General features: G+C 50.4%; 1 protein-coding gene across 3 annotated transcripts in view; it reads left to right on the plus strand.

Moving 5' to 3' along the window:
- The window catches only part of LOC120517101 (growth arrest-specific protein 7-like), a 131,067-nt gene extending 112,076 nt beyond the window's left edge, over window positions 1-18,991 (plus strand). For all 3 annotated transcript variants that reach the window (XM_039739203.1, XM_039739205.1, XM_039739204.1), the window contains exons 7-14: window positions 439-554; window positions 1,265-1,339; window positions 5,596-5,674; window positions 6,513-6,641; window positions 6,940-7,063; window positions 11,501-11,580; window positions 13,250-13,348; window positions 18,680-18,991. In XM_039739203.1, the coding sequence (XP_039595137.1) occupies window positions 439-554; window positions 1,265-1,339; window positions 5,596-5,674; window positions 6,513-6,641; window positions 6,940-7,063; window positions 11,501-11,580; window positions 13,250-13,348; window positions 18,680-18,793 (816 nt within the window). In that variant the 3' untranslated portion in view covers window positions 18,794-18,991. The remainder of the gene's footprint in view (window positions 1-438; window positions 555-1,264; window positions 1,340-5,595; window positions 5,675-6,512; window positions 6,642-6,939; window positions 7,064-11,500; window positions 11,581-13,249; window positions 13,349-18,679) is intronic.
- Window positions 18,992-20,363: the final 1,372 nt, after the last annotated feature.

Genomic DNA, 20,363 nt, shown 5'->3' on the forward strand with positions numbered 1-20,363 from the left:
GGGACCCCTGTGACTTAACACAACATCAGATCCAACATTTTACGATTGTAACGACCACCGTTTGGTTTTTTGGCCCCATGGTTGTTACATTTTTGACTTTTATTTTTTCTGCCGGGTACACCAGCAGTTGCCAGGGTAACCTTTCCCATTGTTTTGGTGTGGCATGCAGGGTCGCCACCTGTGGGTTTAAATGGCTGCCCGCTTTGCCACTTGTGAATATTTGTGGTTCTCCGATTTGACCTCGTGTTGTTCCTGACTTTCTTTTATTTATTTTTCTCTCTCGATTTTTGTTTTGCTCGTTGACTTCATCGTTTTGCACGTACCGACCATCCCGGCTTTGACCCTTTCCTCTTTTTCTCGTCTTTGCAAATCTCGTGGAGTTCCTTGGGGATTTACGACGGGTTTTTCCACGTGTCCATCACATTTCTGTCTTTGCAGGCTGACAAAAAGGACGCGCAGGGCAACAACGTCATCACGGGCTTCGAGGTCCTCCTGCAGAAGCAGCTCAAAGGGAAGCAGATGCAGAAAGAAATGGCCGAGTTCATTCGGGAGAGGTCAGTCGGATGTTTTCCTCACTTTAGCCCACCCATTCCTATCCATTCCCTTTGGCCAAAGTCTGTCAATATTGAGAATTAAACGGCGATTGAAGGTTCATACTTGAAGCTTTCCGATGTGGAGTGGTGGGCTGCTGCGAGGTCCCCTTAGGTTCCTTATAATGCGCCCATCCCACCTCGGTGCCCCCCAGGATGGTGGGACAGGAATGCCGATGTCCGCCTCCCCCATAGTGTATTGCAGACCATGTGACCATTGCACGAAGGGGGCCGATGAGGCCGCCGCACGTGTCGGCTCATTTACTGGAGAGACCACCACAGACTGTGCCAGGCGCTATAGCAGATAAAGATGGACAGACGTATGTGTTAGCCAGGCTGCTGGTCCTGAGTGGGCCACGACACGCCACTTTGGCACAGGATTGTCCAAGATGGTGAAGGCTTAACCCATACAGGGATTAAAATGTGAGAAAGACGTCCAAAGAGGTAGAAGGTGGCAGACGCTGACCTTGAACTCTACCACACAGGCTCCTGTCCCACTGCCACCAAAGCAATCGTCACAGAGGCTGGAGAGGCCCGTGTCGCCATGGAGCAAATAAAGTCACACGTTAGATGAGTTGCCACAATTGGCACCCACCCTGTCACCTTTTGTTAGGGTGGAAAGTGACGGACTTGGTGACGGCGAGGCGTGTAACGGACTTCCTGTCTCATTTCAGGATAAAAATCGAAGAGGAGTACGCAAAGAACCTTTCAAAGCTTTCGCAGATACCTCTGGCCGCTCAAGAAGAAGGGTGAGTTGATGACGTGTGCCACAAGATGTGACGGTGACAATCGAGTTCTTGATTTGGGCACAGCAGTGCCACCTGCTTGGGGGATGGAGGGAGTGTCCCACCTGCCCTTGATGCCCAGACTGCTGCTGTGTGCAGTGCCAGGATGAGATGGCAGTGATGAAGTGTGTGTGTGTGTGGACTGGCACGCCGCTCCTTCACAGGGTTGCCCTTTTTCACGTTTCGTTTTGTTGTGGCCTTCTGTTAAAATCAAAATCGAGCCCCCCAAACTGACAATGGGATTTTTGAAAGCTTTTTGTAAATTTATTACAAATAAAAAACCCGAACTGCCCCACTGACACACACACTCGGAGACCCTCCACCCATCATTTCGGTGAAGCCCCTTTGGCAGCCATTCCAGCTCCACATTTGGGGATCTCCTGCCATTTGTTCTCTGCAGGTCCTCTCGAGCTCCTCTGGGGGTCTGCTGGTCTCTTCAGAGATGTTGGATTGGCTCTGGCTGGGACCCTCGAGCCCCTAAGCCCCCTCCTGTGCTGTCTTTGCTTTGTGAACCTTCTGCCCGGTCGGGGGCCCCAGGCTCTCTGAGGAGGGTCTCGTTAAGAATTTGCTCCATTTCCTTTGACTCTGACTGGTGTCCTGGCCCCTGATGCTGCCCCCCATTGTGTAGGTGACAAGTGGTCCCGGGTTTCTTCCAGATGTGATGCGTAGGACTGAGGCCCAGCAGTTCAGTGCCACCTTCACCAGACCGTAGTCTGAAAGTCCTTCAGGTGCCTTTAATAATAAGAATTCTTTCCATTTATATAGCGCCTTTCATATCACTCAATGCCGCTTCAGGTACCCCCAATGACTAACATCCAGCTGGATGATGCGACGGCAGTCATTTTTTTGTGCCAGTCTGCTCACCAGGGGGTGAGAGAGCCAACTAGAGACCAGGGGATGACTAGGGGGCCACAGTGACCAGCCCATGGTGACCCTGCTCTTTACAAAGGATGCCCAGGGGTCTTTTATGACCACAGAGAGTCAGGACCTCAGTTTGTACGTCTCATTGAGACTCCAAGCAGAAGAAGAAGTTTCTGCCATCTCCTCCACACGGGGGTCTCCAGAGCTCAGCCAGAGAGCCAATCAGCTTCTGGGTCACCTCGCTTACCATGAGTCCCTCGATTTGCTCGGCCGGGTCAAGTGTCCAGTCCTGTCCTCCTTCCATTTATGAATTATGTGCTCCGTCGATGCCAGTCCTGCCTTTAAGCTCTGCCAGCACCTCCTTCAGCCTCCTGGGTGGTTTTTGCCCCCCATTTGGGGGGCCAGATGGCTGTGTGTACCTGCACTGGTCATGTCAGCCGTCCTTTGAATGGACCACCGGTGGGCTCCAAGCAAGGTCTGAGCTGAAGGGGGCTCCGAATACCAGAGGTCTGGGGGTCATTCCAGTTATTCAGTAGGAATGAGTCTTGTGTGCCAGTGGGAGGGGGGTAGTTGGGTGGGTGTTCGCCATTATGGATATAATGAGAAGTCAAGCAAAAAGACCCCGCTGATTGGCTCAGTGAACAAGATTCCAACATGTGATGATGACACCTCACCTGAAGAAGGGGTCTTAGCTGCGCGCCCCCCCCCAGGATATTGTAATCTGCTCAGTTAGCTAATCTGAGGGGGCGATTTGCTTGACTTTTCACCGAAGAAATTTTCCAAACGGCCCCCTTTTTTTTCCCATTTTGTCATTCTGGGGTATTCAGTGATGTTTTGACGAGGGGTTAAAAAAAATCAAGACGACTTTAGCAGAAGTGCATCAAAAAAGGGGGTCCGAGTGCAGGCGCTATATTCGTGTGCCCCATTCTGTGTTTGCCACTGTGTGCTAGGTTTGTGTCACCCGTCCCCTTTCACAGGAGCCAGGCCACCACGTCAAACGCCGGCATGCGTACACACGACCGGGAACCGTAAATCTGCCTTGGGCGCCATTTTCAGGGTATTTGCCATTTTTTGGGGGGGGGGACATTGGAGTGGGCACTGCAGTGGTGGACGCCCGTTGTGCGCTCGGCTGGTCAAACGAGAAGCCGTGCGAGTGAAGAGAGCGGATCGATGGCGGGACGAGTGACTGGTGGGCGCCGCACACGTCCCCTCGCGAGGCCACAGTGATGGGTTGTCATTTATTTTATATTTAACCGCACGACAATCTGCCATTCCTCATATTACATTTCCCATTTTCCTATGAATTGAATTAAGTGTCGCGCCATAATAACCAACGGACGCTCCGGAAGGTTCTTGAGGGGGCTGCAAGCTGCAGGCTATAAATTTAAAAAATGACGCCGAGCTTATTTATGTCGTCTCCTGCGTTGAGTGAAATGTTTGAAACTGAGGCTCGTGATTAGTGGACAAGCCAGTCTTCCTCGTTTTTGTTTTTTGTTGTTTCTAATTTCAAATAAATATTTAAATAAGACCAGCTGCGTGTGGTCTTGGGGACAATAAACAACCCGAAGACCCCCTAGAACTTTTCCTCTATTCATAAACTTGGAGAGGCGTCGGCCAGCTCTTAAGAATGCCCACCCGGTGCAGAGGACGCGGACCCACCCGTGCATGAAGACCCCGGCGATGCCACATCTCAGCCGTCCTCAGACTGACGATGTGTTTAGTGAGGACTTCAAGCCTCGCCCTCCGTTGCACGTTGCTGAGCCGCGGCGTTCGCGTCGTCCCTTCCTCTGTGTCATTAGAGTGGGGGGGTCGTCATTGTGTGGCGGCGTCATTAGTGAGAAGTGAGGCGCCACCTAGTGGCTGTGGTTGGGCAGAGCGGACGGCTCCACACACACACACACACACACACAGGCCTTTCGTTTTACAAATCGCTAATTCTTCCTTCGGATTGCCTCTTCAAGGCACACTTTTTTTCACCATTTCTCCTTTTTTTTAATATTAAAAGCGTTTTGAACTTGAAAAGCGGAATTCCCCGTTTTTGGGGGGCCTGCTAGGCCCACAGCCTGCAGGTAGTAGTTGGGGGCTGGCTGGTTTGGGGTGCGGCCACGTTGGACGGGCCCTGCTGGTTTATCTGAAGGCCTCTGCTGCTCTCCATCGCAGTGTCCCCCGGGTGGCCCCGCCTCCTAGGGCCAAAACCGTAAATGATAAGGAAAACTCACGGGAATAACGTCAAATCATGAGACGTAATCATTCGAGATGAACAACAGCAGCAATAAAATACAAAAAGAAACACCCAGGCGGCCACACAACAGCAACCATTAAACCAAACCATACAAAATGGCAGCTCGTGTGCAACACGTTGAGGCGTCACGGGAGAGTACGGTAGATACTTGAACTCTTTTGGGGCTTCTTGTTTTTTTTTTCCAAAAAACCCCAAAGCCCACAAAGCAAGAATTTCACACACAAATCTCAACGTGTGACAAATGTCGCCCTGCTTTATGTTCCGTGAGTCTCTACGGTGTGTAAATTCACGTGCGTCTCGCCACTCATACGCTCAAAGGAACCTTCTGGAAGGAACAAAAAATGACTTGAGGTAGTCGAGTGGCCGGTAATCCGTTGTGTCTGCCGGCATGCTGTGTCCAACTTGACCTAAGATCTATGTTTGTGTATAACAAGGACACCGTCGGGGTGGGCGCGTCCGCTGGGGACCAATCGGCTGATGCAGGTACTCGACTTTCGTTTTTCGATCTCCCATTCGTTTGCGTGTTCGACGAGTCTGATTCAGCGATAATCTGCAATAAATAACACGCCCGGAGTATTTTGCTTCGCTCTCTCGCCCCCTCCAAGATGTTGGTTGCTCGACGCTACTCGGGCACACGCTGGGGTTTCGACGTCAAGTCAACGATTCTTACAGTAACGGTGAGTTTTATCGACATTTACAGCTTTTATCGACCCTTCACCCCTGGATGTTAGTCGATATCCGCCCTTAAAGGGTTAACATACTAAAACGACCCAAATGGAAAAACTCGCATCGGGATTGGCTATCACATCATAACAGAGTAGCCATGGAAACTAACCAATCCCGACGCGATGGACTTTTATACGCGGCCTGTGCCCCCCCTCCACCTGTGGGGGGCGCGTTGTTGTTTCTTCTTCCTCAAAATGAACTCGCGTGTCAAGCAGCCCACTGGGGTCTCGGTGACGAAAAGCCTTTGGGGTTCTTGGTTTGCAGTCCAATGCTGGAGGACAGCAGGACTTGTGGTTTCCCCCAACCCCACCACTCTGGAACTGCAAAATGAAAGGCCCAGCATGCACTGGTGTGATTTGTGTTTTGTTTTTTTGCCCCCCCCCACTTTTAGCACACTGGGAGAGGCCTGGGCACAACTGAAGAAGAGCCTGGCAGACGAAGCAGAGGTCCACGTGAAGTTCTCCTCAAAGGTAATGGAAGCAAAGTTCGGATGATGTGGGGCGGCGGTCCCGGGCACCCCCTGTGGCTTTGGGCTTTTCTTCCAAGCAACTTCTCTCTTTTGTTTTATAATCGGACCCCTGGGTTAATTAAGGAAGTTTATTATTTTCCAGATTCTGTCTTTTGGGGTCAACTTAACAAAACAAAAAAAAAAAGACCCCTTTAACCCACAGAAGATCCTAAAATGATGACAGACCTGTGCCTGGCATGTTAACCAGTGCAGGCCTGGCAGGGTGTCTGTAAAAATGAGTGACAGAAGGGGACACTGTGGGTGACAGGACCCCCGTGTTCACCATCATCCCAGAAAGTGGTCTCCTGCTCTGCTCGAGTGTAAAGTCCATGTAGTTTTTCCTAAATAACGTGAAGACCAACATGGGGGCCAGCAGAGCAGAACTCGGGTAAGCAGTGGGTGGGCTTCTGTGTCGGTATGGAGGATGCGCTCTTCTGTAACGAGGCCTACAGAGAAAAGAAGGAAGTTGGGGGGCACTCCCGAGGTCAAAGGGCACAGAGGAGAGCCGGGTGGTGGTCTTTAGTTCTAAAAGTCGTTTTTGAACCCGGCAGAATCCCACCTCAACAGTCAAACTATTTGGTGGGGGGGCGAATTCATCCCAACTTCTGCACGTGTAAAGTAGGGAGTTTGGTTTAAAAAAGCTTCTGTTGTGTAGAAGAACTGTGTACGTAGCCATCGACGTTAACCTGGGGGGCAAATAAACGAGGGGCGTCCCCCCTGAGCGCGGCGCGCTCTCACCTGCAGTCCGCCGCGTCTCCAGCTTTTCTCTGATCTCGCCGACGGTGTCTTTTTGTTTTCAGCTACAAAGTGAGGTGGAGAAGCCATTGCTTTCATTCCGTGACAACTTCAAGAGGGACATGAAGAAGTTTGACCACCACATCACCGACCTGCGGAAACAGCTAGCGAGTCGCTACGCCGCGGTGGAGAAGGTACGTCCAGCTCTGGTAACTTAGGGGCGTCGGAGAGCGAGAGGGAGATGGTGCCGTCTTGTAGTCCCGAGCGATTCGATGGTACGGCCACGCCGTCCGCGTCCTATTTATTATTAAGGTTATCATTTATTATGACATCGCACATTATTTATTATATAGCGACTTTCACAGGAGGGAGCAGCACAATGCAATCCAGAAAGCGGACATAAGCATGAAAATCTACTGCCCGGCCTGATAACCGCAAGGAGTCGAGGGTCTAACACCCGCCAAAAACTGAAACGCTGCTCATCTCTTACAGGCAAGGAGGGCGCTGGCCGAGAGGCAGAAAGATCTGGAAATAAAGACCCAGCAACTGGAGGTGAAGCTGAGCAACAAAACCGAGGAGGACATCAAGAAGGCCCGGCGGAAATCCACGCAGGCAGGTCAGGCCTCTTCCATGTTCTCTCTCTGTCTGGAGGGTCTCGGCTCTGGATTGGCACGATGTGGTGGGCGTAGACGACGCTCTGTCCATCCGCCGATCGATTTTAATGATCTGCGTCATCCAATCGGGTTTGCTGGGTGATCAGAGGCCATCTTGGGGTGGCACTAAAAATACGAAGGGAGATTGTTATGTACAAATGAATGAATTAATACTAATTGATAAGACCGTATTGTAGTGATGGTAAGCCATGAGTGCCAACATCAGAGGCATTTCAGCTTTTTGTTCTTCTGCCATGTGGGTGAAGCACAACGTTAAATCTTAACAGGCCTTGTGTGTCATCACTAAGAAGTCGAGCAGAAAGGCCGGTGCCCGCTTTGGCCTACACTGCCATGCAGTGGGCTGGCATCCCATCCAGGAGCGTTTGTTGCCTGGCGCCCCACGCCCCTCTAGTGGCAGAGAATGAGAAACAGATTCACAAAATGGACGGCCGGACTGTCACTCGTTTCCATCGCCTGCGTCCAAATTTCCGACCCAAGAGGTAAATGGAGGTCGTCGGTGTCGCCAGCCTCCCCTCTCCAAGGAAGTCCGAAAGAGCGTTCAGTGCCGCCGGGCCTCTTCTGCCCCAAAGGCTTGCCAGCAAACATGGCTTGGCAGCTCGGCCCTGCATAAACGTTCTGTTGAAAAGGAAATGTTGCAATTTTCAAGTTTGCGGACTTCCCACACCCATTTGCTTTTGAACGCTCCGTATGTTTCAGTTTCTGAAACAAAAAAAAAAAAAAAAAAACAAGCAGGAATGCTCGACTGGAAAATGTCATCATTGGAGCCTGGAAATGAGCAGAAGCCAGCTGGCCTCCTCCAGCTCTCCTTGTGCTGCCCTGGCGCTGCCTCTGAAGGCCACCGCCTCGTTCACAAACCCAGTTTGCCTCTGACTGGAGTTGTCACCAGCAGAAGGGACTAAAATAAGTAGGAGGGTGGCATGGTGTGTGAAGCCAACCCAGGCACAGACAGACAGGTGACAGGTTTTGCCACACTACACCCATTTATTTACAGAATAGTGTGCCCACACACTGTGCACCACGACACCATACGACACCCCATAATAGGCCCATTCCTCTTGAGTGCTGGGGACAGTCCCCTTTTTATAGGGCATCCGGAAAGGACTCCAGGTGCCCAGCGAGCTTCTTCTGGGTGTGAAGGAAGTGTGGCCAACTAGGGCCCTGAAAATGTCCATGTGCCCCCTGGAAACCAAGGGGGCTGTCCTGAAAATACTCCCAAGGTCCTGCCACACTCGGGGTGTCCCGACCGGGTAAGGGTTCCAGCTACCCACCACAGGTGGCACAGGGGTGAGTGCCTGCTGCCTTGTGGATCCCGTGCCCTGAGTGTTCAGATCTCATTCTCCTCATGTGGATGGTGAAGTCGTGATTCTAAAACGGATGTGGGTGTGTGTGTGTGGGTGTGTGACCGGGGTCCCGTCAGATGGTCCCTGCTTTGCGTTGAGTGTTGTTCAGTTAGCCTCCTAAACTCCATTACAAGCTCTGGAGTTTGTTACGCTTTGTATGCCAGATCACCACAGACTTGGGAGTGCAGTTACCCTCTTTAACAGGAGGGGGCACTGTAGGGAACACTATTATTATTAATGGGTGGCACCAGTTGTTGAAAGGCCAGGGGAGTCGAGCCAAGCTGGGGAGCAAGCACTGGTACAGCGTGTTGGCGCACCCACCAGGAGATGAAACCGCTCAGGATCCTGGTTGGCATCCCCCCCAAGGCAGACTTGCAGTCCAGTCCCACCCTCTGGAAATGGGGAGGTGGGGGCTTTGTATTTCACAAATTGGGTGGGACATTACATTGTAGCGTAACGAGCCGGACCTCAGGTGCACACGGGCATTTTTGCCAGGCTGATGTTTGCAGTCCAGATATTCCATTACATTTCTGCAGGTGGCTAACCCACTTACCGTACTACCAAAGAAATGTCAGAATACAGAAACCATACGAGAGCCGGAAATGAAAAATATTAACATTTAAAGTCGGAAAGGAGACCAAAAAACCGGGAAGTCAAAAAAAAAAACACAAACACAAACCCCAAATTTCCGTCAGCAGGCGTTCATAAGTGGAATATTGCTGAAGAGGACGCCTGCCAGAGGTTTAGTGTTATCCCTAACCTTGGACGATTTGCTGTTTTTAATTATTTAAAGCATCACGACACATGGCTTCTGTCGCCGGAGAGCACTGGTCGTGTCTCAACAGTGGAGGAGAGGAAGCCAAAAACTAAACTAAATGGAGGAATGTTAACCTCTGGGAGGTTTTAACAGAGACCCCCCGGCGCCGCTCCCCCTGTCCTTGGGTTCACTCGGTCGCTTTGAAAACGTTAAGTGAGGCGCCAGCCCAAAGTGTCTTCAAACTGTCGATGCCTGCCTGCCCTGTGGCTTGTGCTGGACTTACTGAGATCCTCCAGGCTTTGGGGTCACTGCTGGACCGGACCACAGTGAGGCTCACAAAGAATGTTCTGGAGTTGGACCGAGCCCGACTAGCTCTGCTCCTCTGGTGGTTTGGGAGCTCATGGCTTTTTATTATTTCACTTGTTTTTCTCTTTTTGTGAGCACATTGTTTGATGGTGGGCGTTGCGAGCCTGGTCTCTAAAAATAGCCCCCTAATTCATTAGTTCAGCCACAGGAAAGTGCAGCAGAAAACAACAGGAATGAAGGAGGCCAAAATGTGCCTCCAAGTGGGTTACGGAAATTGGTTTGGGATTTCATTTAGCAGGAAAAACGACACAACACTGTCCGGAGCAGGAATGAAGGCAGCGTCCCAGTGCCTTGAAAAACTCCACGCATCCCACCCCCCGCCGCCCCCATGTTGGCTTTCCCCGTTACTCACCTGCAGGGGCCAGAAAACGTCCGGGCAGCACAGGGCAAACTGGGCACACATCGCCCACGCCAGGCCAAGTTATGGTGTGTCTCGGGCATGTGGGAGGAAACGAAGCTAACCAGTAGACAAGGGGAGATGGTGGGCTTGAACAGACCGAGCTAAGGCTGCGCATCACCGGCATAGCTGAGCCTTGCGACTTCACTGAGGAGCGCAGCACAACTCTGAGCTTATGCTGCCCTCTGCTGGGCACTCCCATCATTACAGTCTACGGCTGGGCAATCCCGATGAGGACTGAGCAGAACACCGCTGAGAGCTGCTTGACGGAAATAAAATGTTAGATCTTTATTTTACAATCACTAATTAATTTATAAACCTGAACTGAAAAGGCTTTTACTTAACAATTAAACCTGAAGAAATGGAGTCAAATATTAAGGGGCTCCTAACTGTTCGTTTTACTAAATGCGACTGCAATTACAGAGAGTGGCCAGCAGAGGCAAGCGGACAAATGAGCTTTATGACTTAAAGCGTCCCGGAATTGGCGTTCTGCTATAAAGCACTTCACCTGCCTGCCTTATATAGCGCCGTGTGGGGGGTACAGGAGAAGCCTTCTGCTCGTCGAACTAGCCTTTCATATCCATCTGTCATACGGCGCTTTTCTAATGTCTGTCTGTTATAGACGGTCCATCCCACTCAGTCTGTCCAGTATATAGTGCCTTTCATGTCTGTCTGTCTGTCTGCCTGCCTCTTAGAGACCTATGAAAGCTACTATCTATTATATAGCGCCTTTCACATCTCTGTCTGACTTTTTGTCTATCGTCATTTTTTTCATGTCTGCCGATTTATGATGCCTTCCGAGTCTAACTCTGTTTATGAGATTGTGCTTTTCATGTCTGTGTGCCTTTCATGGCGGTCTTTCTGTCAGTCTCCGTCTATTAAGCAGATACGAAATGTACCATACACCTCTTTTATAGCACCTTTCAAGTCTGTCTATCTATTATATAGTGCCTTTCATACGTCTGTCTGTCTCTGCTTAGTATATAGCGCCTAACATATATAAATCTGTCATTTATTTGGTGTATGTCATGTCTGTCTCTCTGTCTAGTTATATATGGTATGCCTGTCTGTTTCTGTTTATTATATAGCATCTACATTCACTCCATCCATCTATTATAGTGTGTCTGTCTGTCTGTCTCCCTATTATGTACTACCTTTCATTTCTACATATCTTTATATTAGCATCTTTCATGTCTGTCTGTCTCTCTGTATATTATATGGTGTCTGTCTAGTATACAGTGCTGTTCATGTCTGTTATATAGCGCCTTTCCTCTTCTGCTGCCTCTCTCCCCCTCAGTGCTTGTTACAGACAGTGCCGTGACATCTTCATCTTCATCTCTGTTTCTTTGTGTCCCCTCCTGCCTCTGACACATTTCAATTCTCAATGCCGTGTTGTATGGCTCCTTTGTTTCTGTCATTTATTGTGCGACGGGCACACACGCCGACTGGCACTATCTGGCCTGGCTTTCTCTTGTGAAGCGTTTTGTTTCTTAATGGCCCTTTTCATTTCTCCCTGCAGGGGATGAGCTCATGCGCTGTGTGGATTTCTATAACCAGGCTCAGTCGAAGTGGTTTGAAGAAATGGTGACGACAACTTTGGTAGGTGTCTAAGTGTAGCGCCTTGTCAAGTCATTTTCTATACAATCTGTAAAGACAGACAGACAGACAGACAGAAACCCCCTCACTGGGCCACGAGGGTCTCTCCTGATCTCAGAGTCTCTGCTTGCAGCTGCCACTCACGGCCCGCCATCCCCATTGAACGTTCTGAGGTTTGACATGTAAATGACAAAAGGCTCTTGGAACCAATCACAGGTGCACAGTTGGCATGTGCTAAAGAGCTAACCTGAAAAATCAGAGATTATAAAAGAAGATAGAAAAGAAAAAGAAATAAAAAAAATAATAAGTGAAACACACTGGAGTCTAACATACTGACAAAAGAGGCGGAGCAACAACTTGAATGTAAAGGTGCAAAGAGTGAGGAGGCGGAGCTTCAGTCACAAGATGGAGAGCAAGAGAAGAGGCGTGGCTTCAGCCTCCATTTATAAAAGTTAAACAGGTAGAGGGAGAAGAGGCGGAGCTTCGGCTTTAGTTATGAGAGAAAAGGCGGAGCTTCAGTTTTATTTATAAGGTAGAGATGAAGAAGAGGCGGAGCTTCAGGCTCAATTACAAAGGTAAAGAGATGGATAGAGAAGAGGCGGAGCTTCAGTCTTATAAGGTGGAGAGAGAGAGAGAGTGGGGAGCCGGTGCTTTAGCCTTAATTATGTAGAAAGATGGAGATAGAAGAGGTGGAGCTTCAGTCACAATTAAAAGATAGAGAGAGAGAACAGCTGAAGCTTCAGCATTAATTATAAGAGAGAAAAGGCACAGCTTCGGTTATATTTATAAGATTGAGATAGTGAAGAGGCTGACATTCAGTCTTAGAAGGCAGAGAGAGAAGAGGCGGGGTTTCAGCGATGGAGATAGAAGGGGTGGAGCTTCAGTCTTATAAGATAGAGAAAGAGAAGAACCAGTGCTTTACCTCTTATCTCCATCTTTTGACATTCTAATTTAAAGCTAAAGTTTCAACCTTATAAGGTAGACAGATGGAGACAGAAGAGGCGGGGCTTCAGTCTTACAAGGTAGAGAGAGAAGAGGCGGAGTTTCAGCCTCAACTATAAAGTTAAAGAAATGGGGAGAGAGGGGTGGAGCTTCAGCCTTAATTCTAAGGTAGAGTGGAGAAGAGGCGGAGCTTCAGCCTTAATTGTAACTGTTGTAACTTACGAGCCTGATAAAGACAGTAGGCGTCATCAGGCTAAATAAAGTTCTGCCAAGATTTCGGACAGAGAACACACCACGAGTCGTGCAGGTGATTATGTGCTTGGTGGGTAGTTAGTCAATCAGCAGGCCTCTTTATGTGGCACCTGTCATGGAGCCCACCTAGCCCCTTAAGCTGGTATGGCTGGACTATCCCCTTTACTTTGTCACTGCTCTCCTCTTCAGCCATGTGAAAGGGTGACAACAAGTGAGGACATCTGAGATTTTTGAAATTGCATTCTGGGGATGTGATGGCATTCACTCGGCCCGATACCACATCAGTGGGCAGCGTTGTCTTTGAAGGATGGCACAGCGCCTCTACTGACACGTCACATGTTGATCGGGCACAATGTAGTCAGTAGCTGTGACACACACTTGTTGGCCCCTTCACGGAGCACTTTGACTCCTCTGACTGCCAGTGAAGGTTGGCAGAGGCTGTGCTGCCATCATTGAAGTGCCCTGTTGTGTTTTTCAGGAGCTGGAGCACCAGGAGGTGGACCGGGTTGAGGTCATCCGGCAGCACCTGCGCCAGTACACCCAGCTGCGGCACGAGACCGACATGTTCAACCAAAGTGTAAGTGAAGCCGACGCTCTTCCCAGCCCTGCACTTCTTGACCTCCGTGAGCAACTCATTGGGGTGGGTGAAAGGAATGTCTCTGTGCCCGCCGGTTTGGTGCGGGATAAGCGAGAGGCGGGCCGTTTGACTAGAGAATAGTGAAGGTGTCCCGACGCTTTTTAAAGCTCCTCGAGGTCTCTGCCTCCACCTTGCAACTCCACAGCTTCTGCCAGACTGGCACAACCCTGGGCATGAAGAAGCTTTTCCTGGCTGCCATCTTAACTTCCACTGCTGTCCCTGGGTGTGGGGTTCCCTATTTAATTGAAAGAAATCTAAGCGATTGACCTTATCGAGACTTTTAGGTGGTGTCCCCATGTTAGGGGGTGCAGCTGGTGGTACCTTATTCAGCCGTAGTGTCCATCTTGTGTTGTACTGGACGCCAATTGCAGGCTCGCTATCGCTACCTAGGGTCTGCCCCTTGTCGTCCCCTCAGTCCTGAAGCCCCCGTCATACTCTGTGAGTTTTACGTTAATTATCTTTGGTCATTTCTCCTTCTCAATTTCTCTGTGGCGTTCGCCCCCTTAATTGTGTCCCGATGAGGACAATTCATGGCAGTCAAAGCATACGCCATGTGACACCCAGACCCTTCACACTGGGCAGCGGGTGGCACTGGAGCCTCCATTACTCCCAGTTGACACATAACAGGAGCGCCAGTGCCATTGTGGTGGCTCCCATTGCCTCAAGTCAGCTGGGCAAAAATTTTTTTAAAACCCCACCCATTGGAGCTCAGTGGGAGAAGGACGCCCCCTTCTGTTTAAAATGAGAAAATGTCACCTTTTTCCATTCAAGGAGCCACACAAGACTGCTTTCGAAAATGAGGATTTATTCCTGTCGCTCCTCAGGCAGCCGGCTGGACTTCTGCTGACAATCGAAACGCTTTGAGTGACAACTCGGTGCTTATCTGATGCCATTTCAGGGTATGAGGTACCCTCGCCCTCATTGTCTGTGCCATTGCTGCTGAGCTTATTGTGATGAGTTTATGTCAAGACTAATAAAAGCGAGGAAAAACTCAATGGCATATTGGCTTGTAAGCAGTGCCAGTCGCTGCCCATACGGAGCCCTAGGTGGGCAGAGACCTGCATGTGCCCCTGGCTGAAGGGTCCAAAGCCTGTGTTGCTTTGCTGTGTCTGTGGTTCATTTTCGGTGGTATTGGACTCCGAAGACCACTGGGCTCCCCTCTGTGTCTGTCGCAGGCCTCTTACCAATGCGGTGCCCCTCTGAATCCACAGTGTGGACGGAGGGTCCGCCGGTGGAAAGGTTCAAAGCCACACACACACACACACACGAGTCCCATGAATGGTGCCCCTCAGTGCCCTCTTAGGTTTCATAAATGGTGCCCTGGCACTGCCCTCCACCCTATGCATCCCGAGGGTCTCTCACAGTTCCTGGTGGCTCATTTGAAATGTGCCAGCGAGTTAGCGAATCGACATTTGTGCTTGTTGTGATTTGCTTTTTGAGTTTTTGCCGTTTTTTCGCCTGTGATTTTGGAATTTGGATTGGCACTCCATCTGATTTGGATGGTCTCTGCCTTACACGCAGTGCCATGTTGCCTTTGTGTGCCACGGAGCTTCGTTGTGTTTGGTACCCTCTCTGTGAGGAAATCCATCTTTTGATTTGTGAGGAGTTTGTGTTTGATGGTGACTGGCCCCCTCTAGTGGGCATTAGCGGAAGTGCTTTAGTGCTTGGGGTCTCCTAGTTAATGACAGCCAATTATGGGGGGGCTTAGTGTGGCACGGAACATTTTCAGGAAAAAATTGGAGAACAAGGCCACTGATGAACCGCGGTGACATTTTACAAAGCTACAAGGGACCCTCTCTGTCACCTTCCAGTCAGGGAAGGGTCTCGTCCTGAGCACAAGCCAATCGGAGTGCGATTAGAGTCAGACCCCCGCTGAGCCGGCGTTTTCGGGTTTTAAAAACACTGGTGAGGTGTGAGTGAGAAGTGAGGACGTCATGTTTTGTCACCGCTCATTTCTGGGCGTTTGGCCGGTGACCTCGTCTTTCCCCTGAAAATGCACTCCCCCACCCATAATGCTTTGCAAGGCCAGTGTGTGACATCAGAAAGCTGTAGAAGCCCCCCATTGGGTGGGCCAGCCCACCGAGGGGCACCCGAAGTTGAACAAACTGACTGACGGCCCTCTCTGTCGTGTTGGGATTCCCTCGTGACGCTTTACGTACGATGCGTTCGTTATCTTCGGAAATCGTTTTTGGGGGGGTGGGGCTTCCACCCTCGGAGATTTGATGGGCACATTCATTAACTGCCAGTCCTCGGAAGGGCAAACGGGGAAGTGGTGATGCGGAGCGCCGGAGCAAATCAAGCACTGCTGGTAAGGTTTTGCACAAGAACCACAGAGGTTTGCGATTTTAAAAACGCGAGCGGACCCCCCAAAGCGCCAACTGCTGCATTTGAAGTCGAGAGCCTCGCCCCGGGACGCCTCTCGTCAGCCTGATACTCATTAGCAGGCTGCTATGCTGGGATCGTTTGCAGCACTCGATGGCCCCGCAGCTGTGGATGTGAACTCTTGGACTCCCACCCAAGCGAGTCTTTACAGGGGCTTAACATGACACCGGGGGGCTTTGAGGCCTGTGCAGTGAGCGGCGTGTTTGCTCTGCTATGCCTGCAACGTGGGCCGTTACTTCCAGAGGGACGGTGTGTCGTGTTACGGCGCCGCCATCCCCAGCTGCTCCTTAAGAGGTGTTAAGTGGGGTGGGAATTTCAGAGGGGCTTCAACTTGTAATTGGGAAGCAAAGGGGCCTTAGGAATACAACGGCATCCGCAGGAACATACGGGTAGGGAATCAACTGCCATTGACCACAAAACGAGAGCAAATCCTGCGGACATAAGCAACTAAGTTGGTAGGTCCTTGGGGGCATTGGTTGGGGTGCCCGGGTAGTGCCAGTTGGAGAAGGTGGTGGATGTGCTCCTAGAGTCTTGGGCGACTCGGTGTAAATGGGCACAAATAATCTAAACATTGCACAATGCGGCCCTGGGCCACCCCAAGTGGGATTGAGTGCACTGAAGGATTGTGGGCTCCGCTCTGCCAAGGCGTTTTAGTGTCTTTGACGATTTCCACCTTCTGGGTGATAAACGTGGAGCTGCTGATGTTGCCGACCTCCTGACTGAAGTGTAGCCCCCTACATGTCCGGGGACCGCTTATCAGAGACGTCGATTTCTGTATCGTTACGAGAATTGTGAAATCTGCAGAGGACGCTAAAACTGAAGAAACTGAAGCAAAGTCCGACATGCAGGAGGCAACAAAAAAAAAACAATTTGGGACGACTTGGATGAGCTTTACTGTACCCGGGGACCGCGTAACGTAGAAACGTGCAGAGTGCTACCCGTGGGGCAAAAGGAATACGCGTAGTAAACACAAGACGGGAGACACGGAGCCTCAGAAGGAGATCTCGGGATTCGTCTCAGCAACGAGTAGCGGCGACTAAAAAGGCAAATGGCAGGCTCCCTCGTTCTGGGCTCGCAACATAAAGCCCTCGATTTCTGGTACCACGGACTCCTGACTCCTCGATTTGCAATCGGGCGAATTCTTATATTTACAATACGAGATACGAGGCCAACGGGAATCGCCCGGCGACCTTTCAGCACTCGAACCTAATGAAGTTTGGGTTTAACGGCGGTGGCGATGCCATTAGGGCTTCATTGATATGATTTATTACAGAAGTTACAAACGTGCCGTAGTATTGAAGATAAGTCAAAACTTACAAAATTCAAAAAGATAATTAGTCGAATTTAGTGTACGCAAAGTGGGGTACTTAATTATTGTGACGCAAATCGGTGGGGCCGCCGTCCCACTTACTTAATATTTGCATTTTAAATTATCAGAGTGGCCTACCCAACCACAAATGCTAACCTTAAAGTTGGTTACCTAATGTTAATGTCCCCTTTGGGTGCCTAATCTTAAAAACGATAATCCGATTTGTGTCACGATAACGGGAGCGTCAAACGCCACTACATTACAATTTCCATTTAGTCGGAGTTGCTGCCGACTCCAGCGACCTACCAGCTCATGACGTGCGACCCCCACGGCTTTGGTTCAAATCGGCAGATGTCCTGCTCAGACCATAATAACACACGAGAGACGCTGCACTGGGGGTCCGCGTGCGGTTCTGGTCTCCTCAGGCGCAGAGGACAAACCACCAGGTGCATGCTGGGGCGTCATGCCGGAGGAGCAGAGGACCTCCATTCAGGTCTTCGAAATCCTCAAAGGCGTCCAGAAATGGCAAACTGAGGACGCCCAGAGGCGACTGAGGGGAAGTGCAGTTAGGACTCGAGTCAGGAAGGACGTCTTTACACACACGGAGTTGACGTGGACGCCTTTGTAGCAGTGCTGCAGCTCAATGGACGCCATTTCCCAGCCTGCCCCGAGGGTATTGCCCCGAACGGGCTGCAGGGAACTTTAAAAGGGGGGCCTGCTCGACAGCGTTGTGTGTATATGCATCCCCCCGTTTTGGTCTCGTCTGTGGAATATCGTTTATACGCCGGATTGTGAACCCCTAAGGATGTGTGGAGTGCCTCGTGCCAGCCTGTAGTTTTTGGATTGGTCGTCGTGTTCATCGGGGGGGAGCGCACCCCCAGCCTCAGGACCACTGGTAGGACTGTTTACTTACACAAAGTTGTTGGCGGGATCGTCATCTTTTGCTCCGTGCTGGGACTGTGCGAGGGGCTTCGGCGTGTCGTGTCTTCGTATTTGATATCGTTGTGGGGGAAAAGGGTGGGCTATCTGCCGATGTGATGTTTATAGTTTGGTTTCATTTCATATCTGACGCTCGTGCATTGACTCGTCGTCTCTGTCTGTGAGCGAGTGAGTGCGGGTCGGGCCAAAGCGGGGTGCGCTCCTGGTGTCCCCATCAAATAAATAAATAAATGGCCGTCCCTTCAACGGTGTGAATTTGAGCAGCGGCACCAGACCACCACAACCTTTGAGAAGGGCCAGGATGAGATGTGGTGGCAGCGTAGCTATCAGCTAATCCAAGGAGCTCGAGGGACTGAGGGGACGTCCCTCGTTTGTCATGTCCTTGTCATATCTTATTGGACGTGGCCCTGTGGCCTCACATTGGCATCGTGTCTGGTGCTCGTGGGAGCTGCTCAGAGACCCTCCCGACGCCCGCCTACTTTCGGCTGTCCCCACCTGGCCAGTGGCGTCTCTAGGGTGGCTCCCCACATTCACGGAAGGGGGATACACCAGGGCGGGACATCCCGTGGAATTGGGTTTGCAAGATAACCAACGTGTTTGGAGTGGGTTATAAAGGGTCTCCTGTCTTTTGTCATTTCCAGACCGTGGAGCCAGTGGATCAGCTGCTTCAGAAGGTCGACCCCGCCAAAGATCGAGAGCTCTGGGTGAAGGAGCACAAGACGGGCGAAATCCGGCCGGTGAACATGGAGATATAGACTGTCGTCTCGTCCCGACGAGACCCACTTCAGAGCACAGCACTCCGAGACAGAAGCGCGCCGGCCATCCAAGTCTGCCGGCTGCCTGCTGGATTCTATTTCAAGCAAAATTGGAAGCAGACTGGTAAAGCACACCCTGGTGACTTCATCCCTTAACTTGAAGGACGCATTGGGCCAAATAAACCCCGTTATCACGGACGAATTACACAGAGTGGGTGTTTGGGGGTTAGTGGGTGGTCTGCCTCCACAAGGGTACAGCCGTGTCCGTGAAAATGCGTGACAGTAGATGGCTCGGCTAGTGGAGGGGGGTCCAAAGAAATTAATGAACAGCAAACTCGATACCTGATGGGCAGGCACACGAAATGAGGGCCACGCTGCCAATCCAGGACACACGCGGACCTTCAACCAATGGGAGCGGAGGTTAGCCTCTGACATCCTCGAGGAGGGCGGGCACAAAAAACCACACAAAATCTAAAAAGAGAGAAGATCTTCATCAGTCGGTAAAAAGCTTGCAAACCGGGAGGAAGAAAACGCTCTTTAAAAATTTAAACAAATACACGTCAAGAAGTGTCTGTGCCGTTCAGGTGCGTTCAGAGGCAAACTCTAAAGCTGATTGGTTGAAGGGGACAGCTTTGACGTGGGCCTGAGGGCAAACACACTGGCAGCCTGAATTTGGTATCTGCGTATTTAAAGGAAAAAAGTGTCACACACAAACACGGACCACCAGAATGACGGAGGAAGGTAAACTTGAAGAGGCGTTCATGGATGTACAGTAAGCGTCTCTGTGTGCACACATATATATATATATATATATATATATGTGTGTGTGTGTCTGTGTGTGTGTATCTGTGTACGCATATATACGTATGTATTTGAACACACACACACACACACACACACACACACACAGAAGGAGTCACCCACCACAGGCACATCATGGCACATACAATTGAAGGCACGAGGACACCGGGCAGGCCTGTCCTCTCGCCACACACCGCCATCTGCTCAGCTCTGCCCTTCATCAGCTCCGCCTTACACTTTTGTCACCGCCTTCTTTTTTTTTTTTCTTCTGTGACTCAATCATTATTGGCAGTGGATGCTGCCATCTAGAGGAAAGTTCAGGTACCGAACAAAGCATATTTTGTTACCTCCTAATGTGTTGCTTTAAAAAGACTGTTAATTGTTTTTTTTTTTTTTGCATGTGTACTAATATAGAAATTACGTAGAACTTCACGGAAAAATACAGAGTCTCAAAAGTTAAATGTGCTTCTGCTTTTATTCTTCAGCGTAAGATGTCACCGTTTGTTGTTGCTTTTGAAGAGGAAAGCCCTGTCTATGTGTGTGGTTTACTAAATCTAGGGTGGCATGGTGGTGTAGCGGGTAGTGTCCTGGGTTCAAATCCCATGCCCAGTGTAGAAGATGCATGTTTGCCCCCCAGGCCTCTGTTGGCTTTCTGCTGGGGGCTTCACCTTCCACATTCTTAGAAGACTTGCATGTTAACTTTGTGAATCAAAAATTGGCTCCATCTGGGTGGACCCTGCAATGGACTGGCCTTCCACAACCTTCAGCT

Source organism: Polypterus senegalus, chromosome 17 (genome assembly GCF_016835505.1).
Source record: "Polypterus senegalus isolate Bchr_013 chromosome 17, ASM1683550v1, whole genome shotgun sequence".
In the NCBI taxonomy this organism is placed as follows: Eukaryota; Metazoa; Chordata; class Cladistia; order Polypteriformes; family Polypteridae; genus Polypterus; species Polypterus senegalus.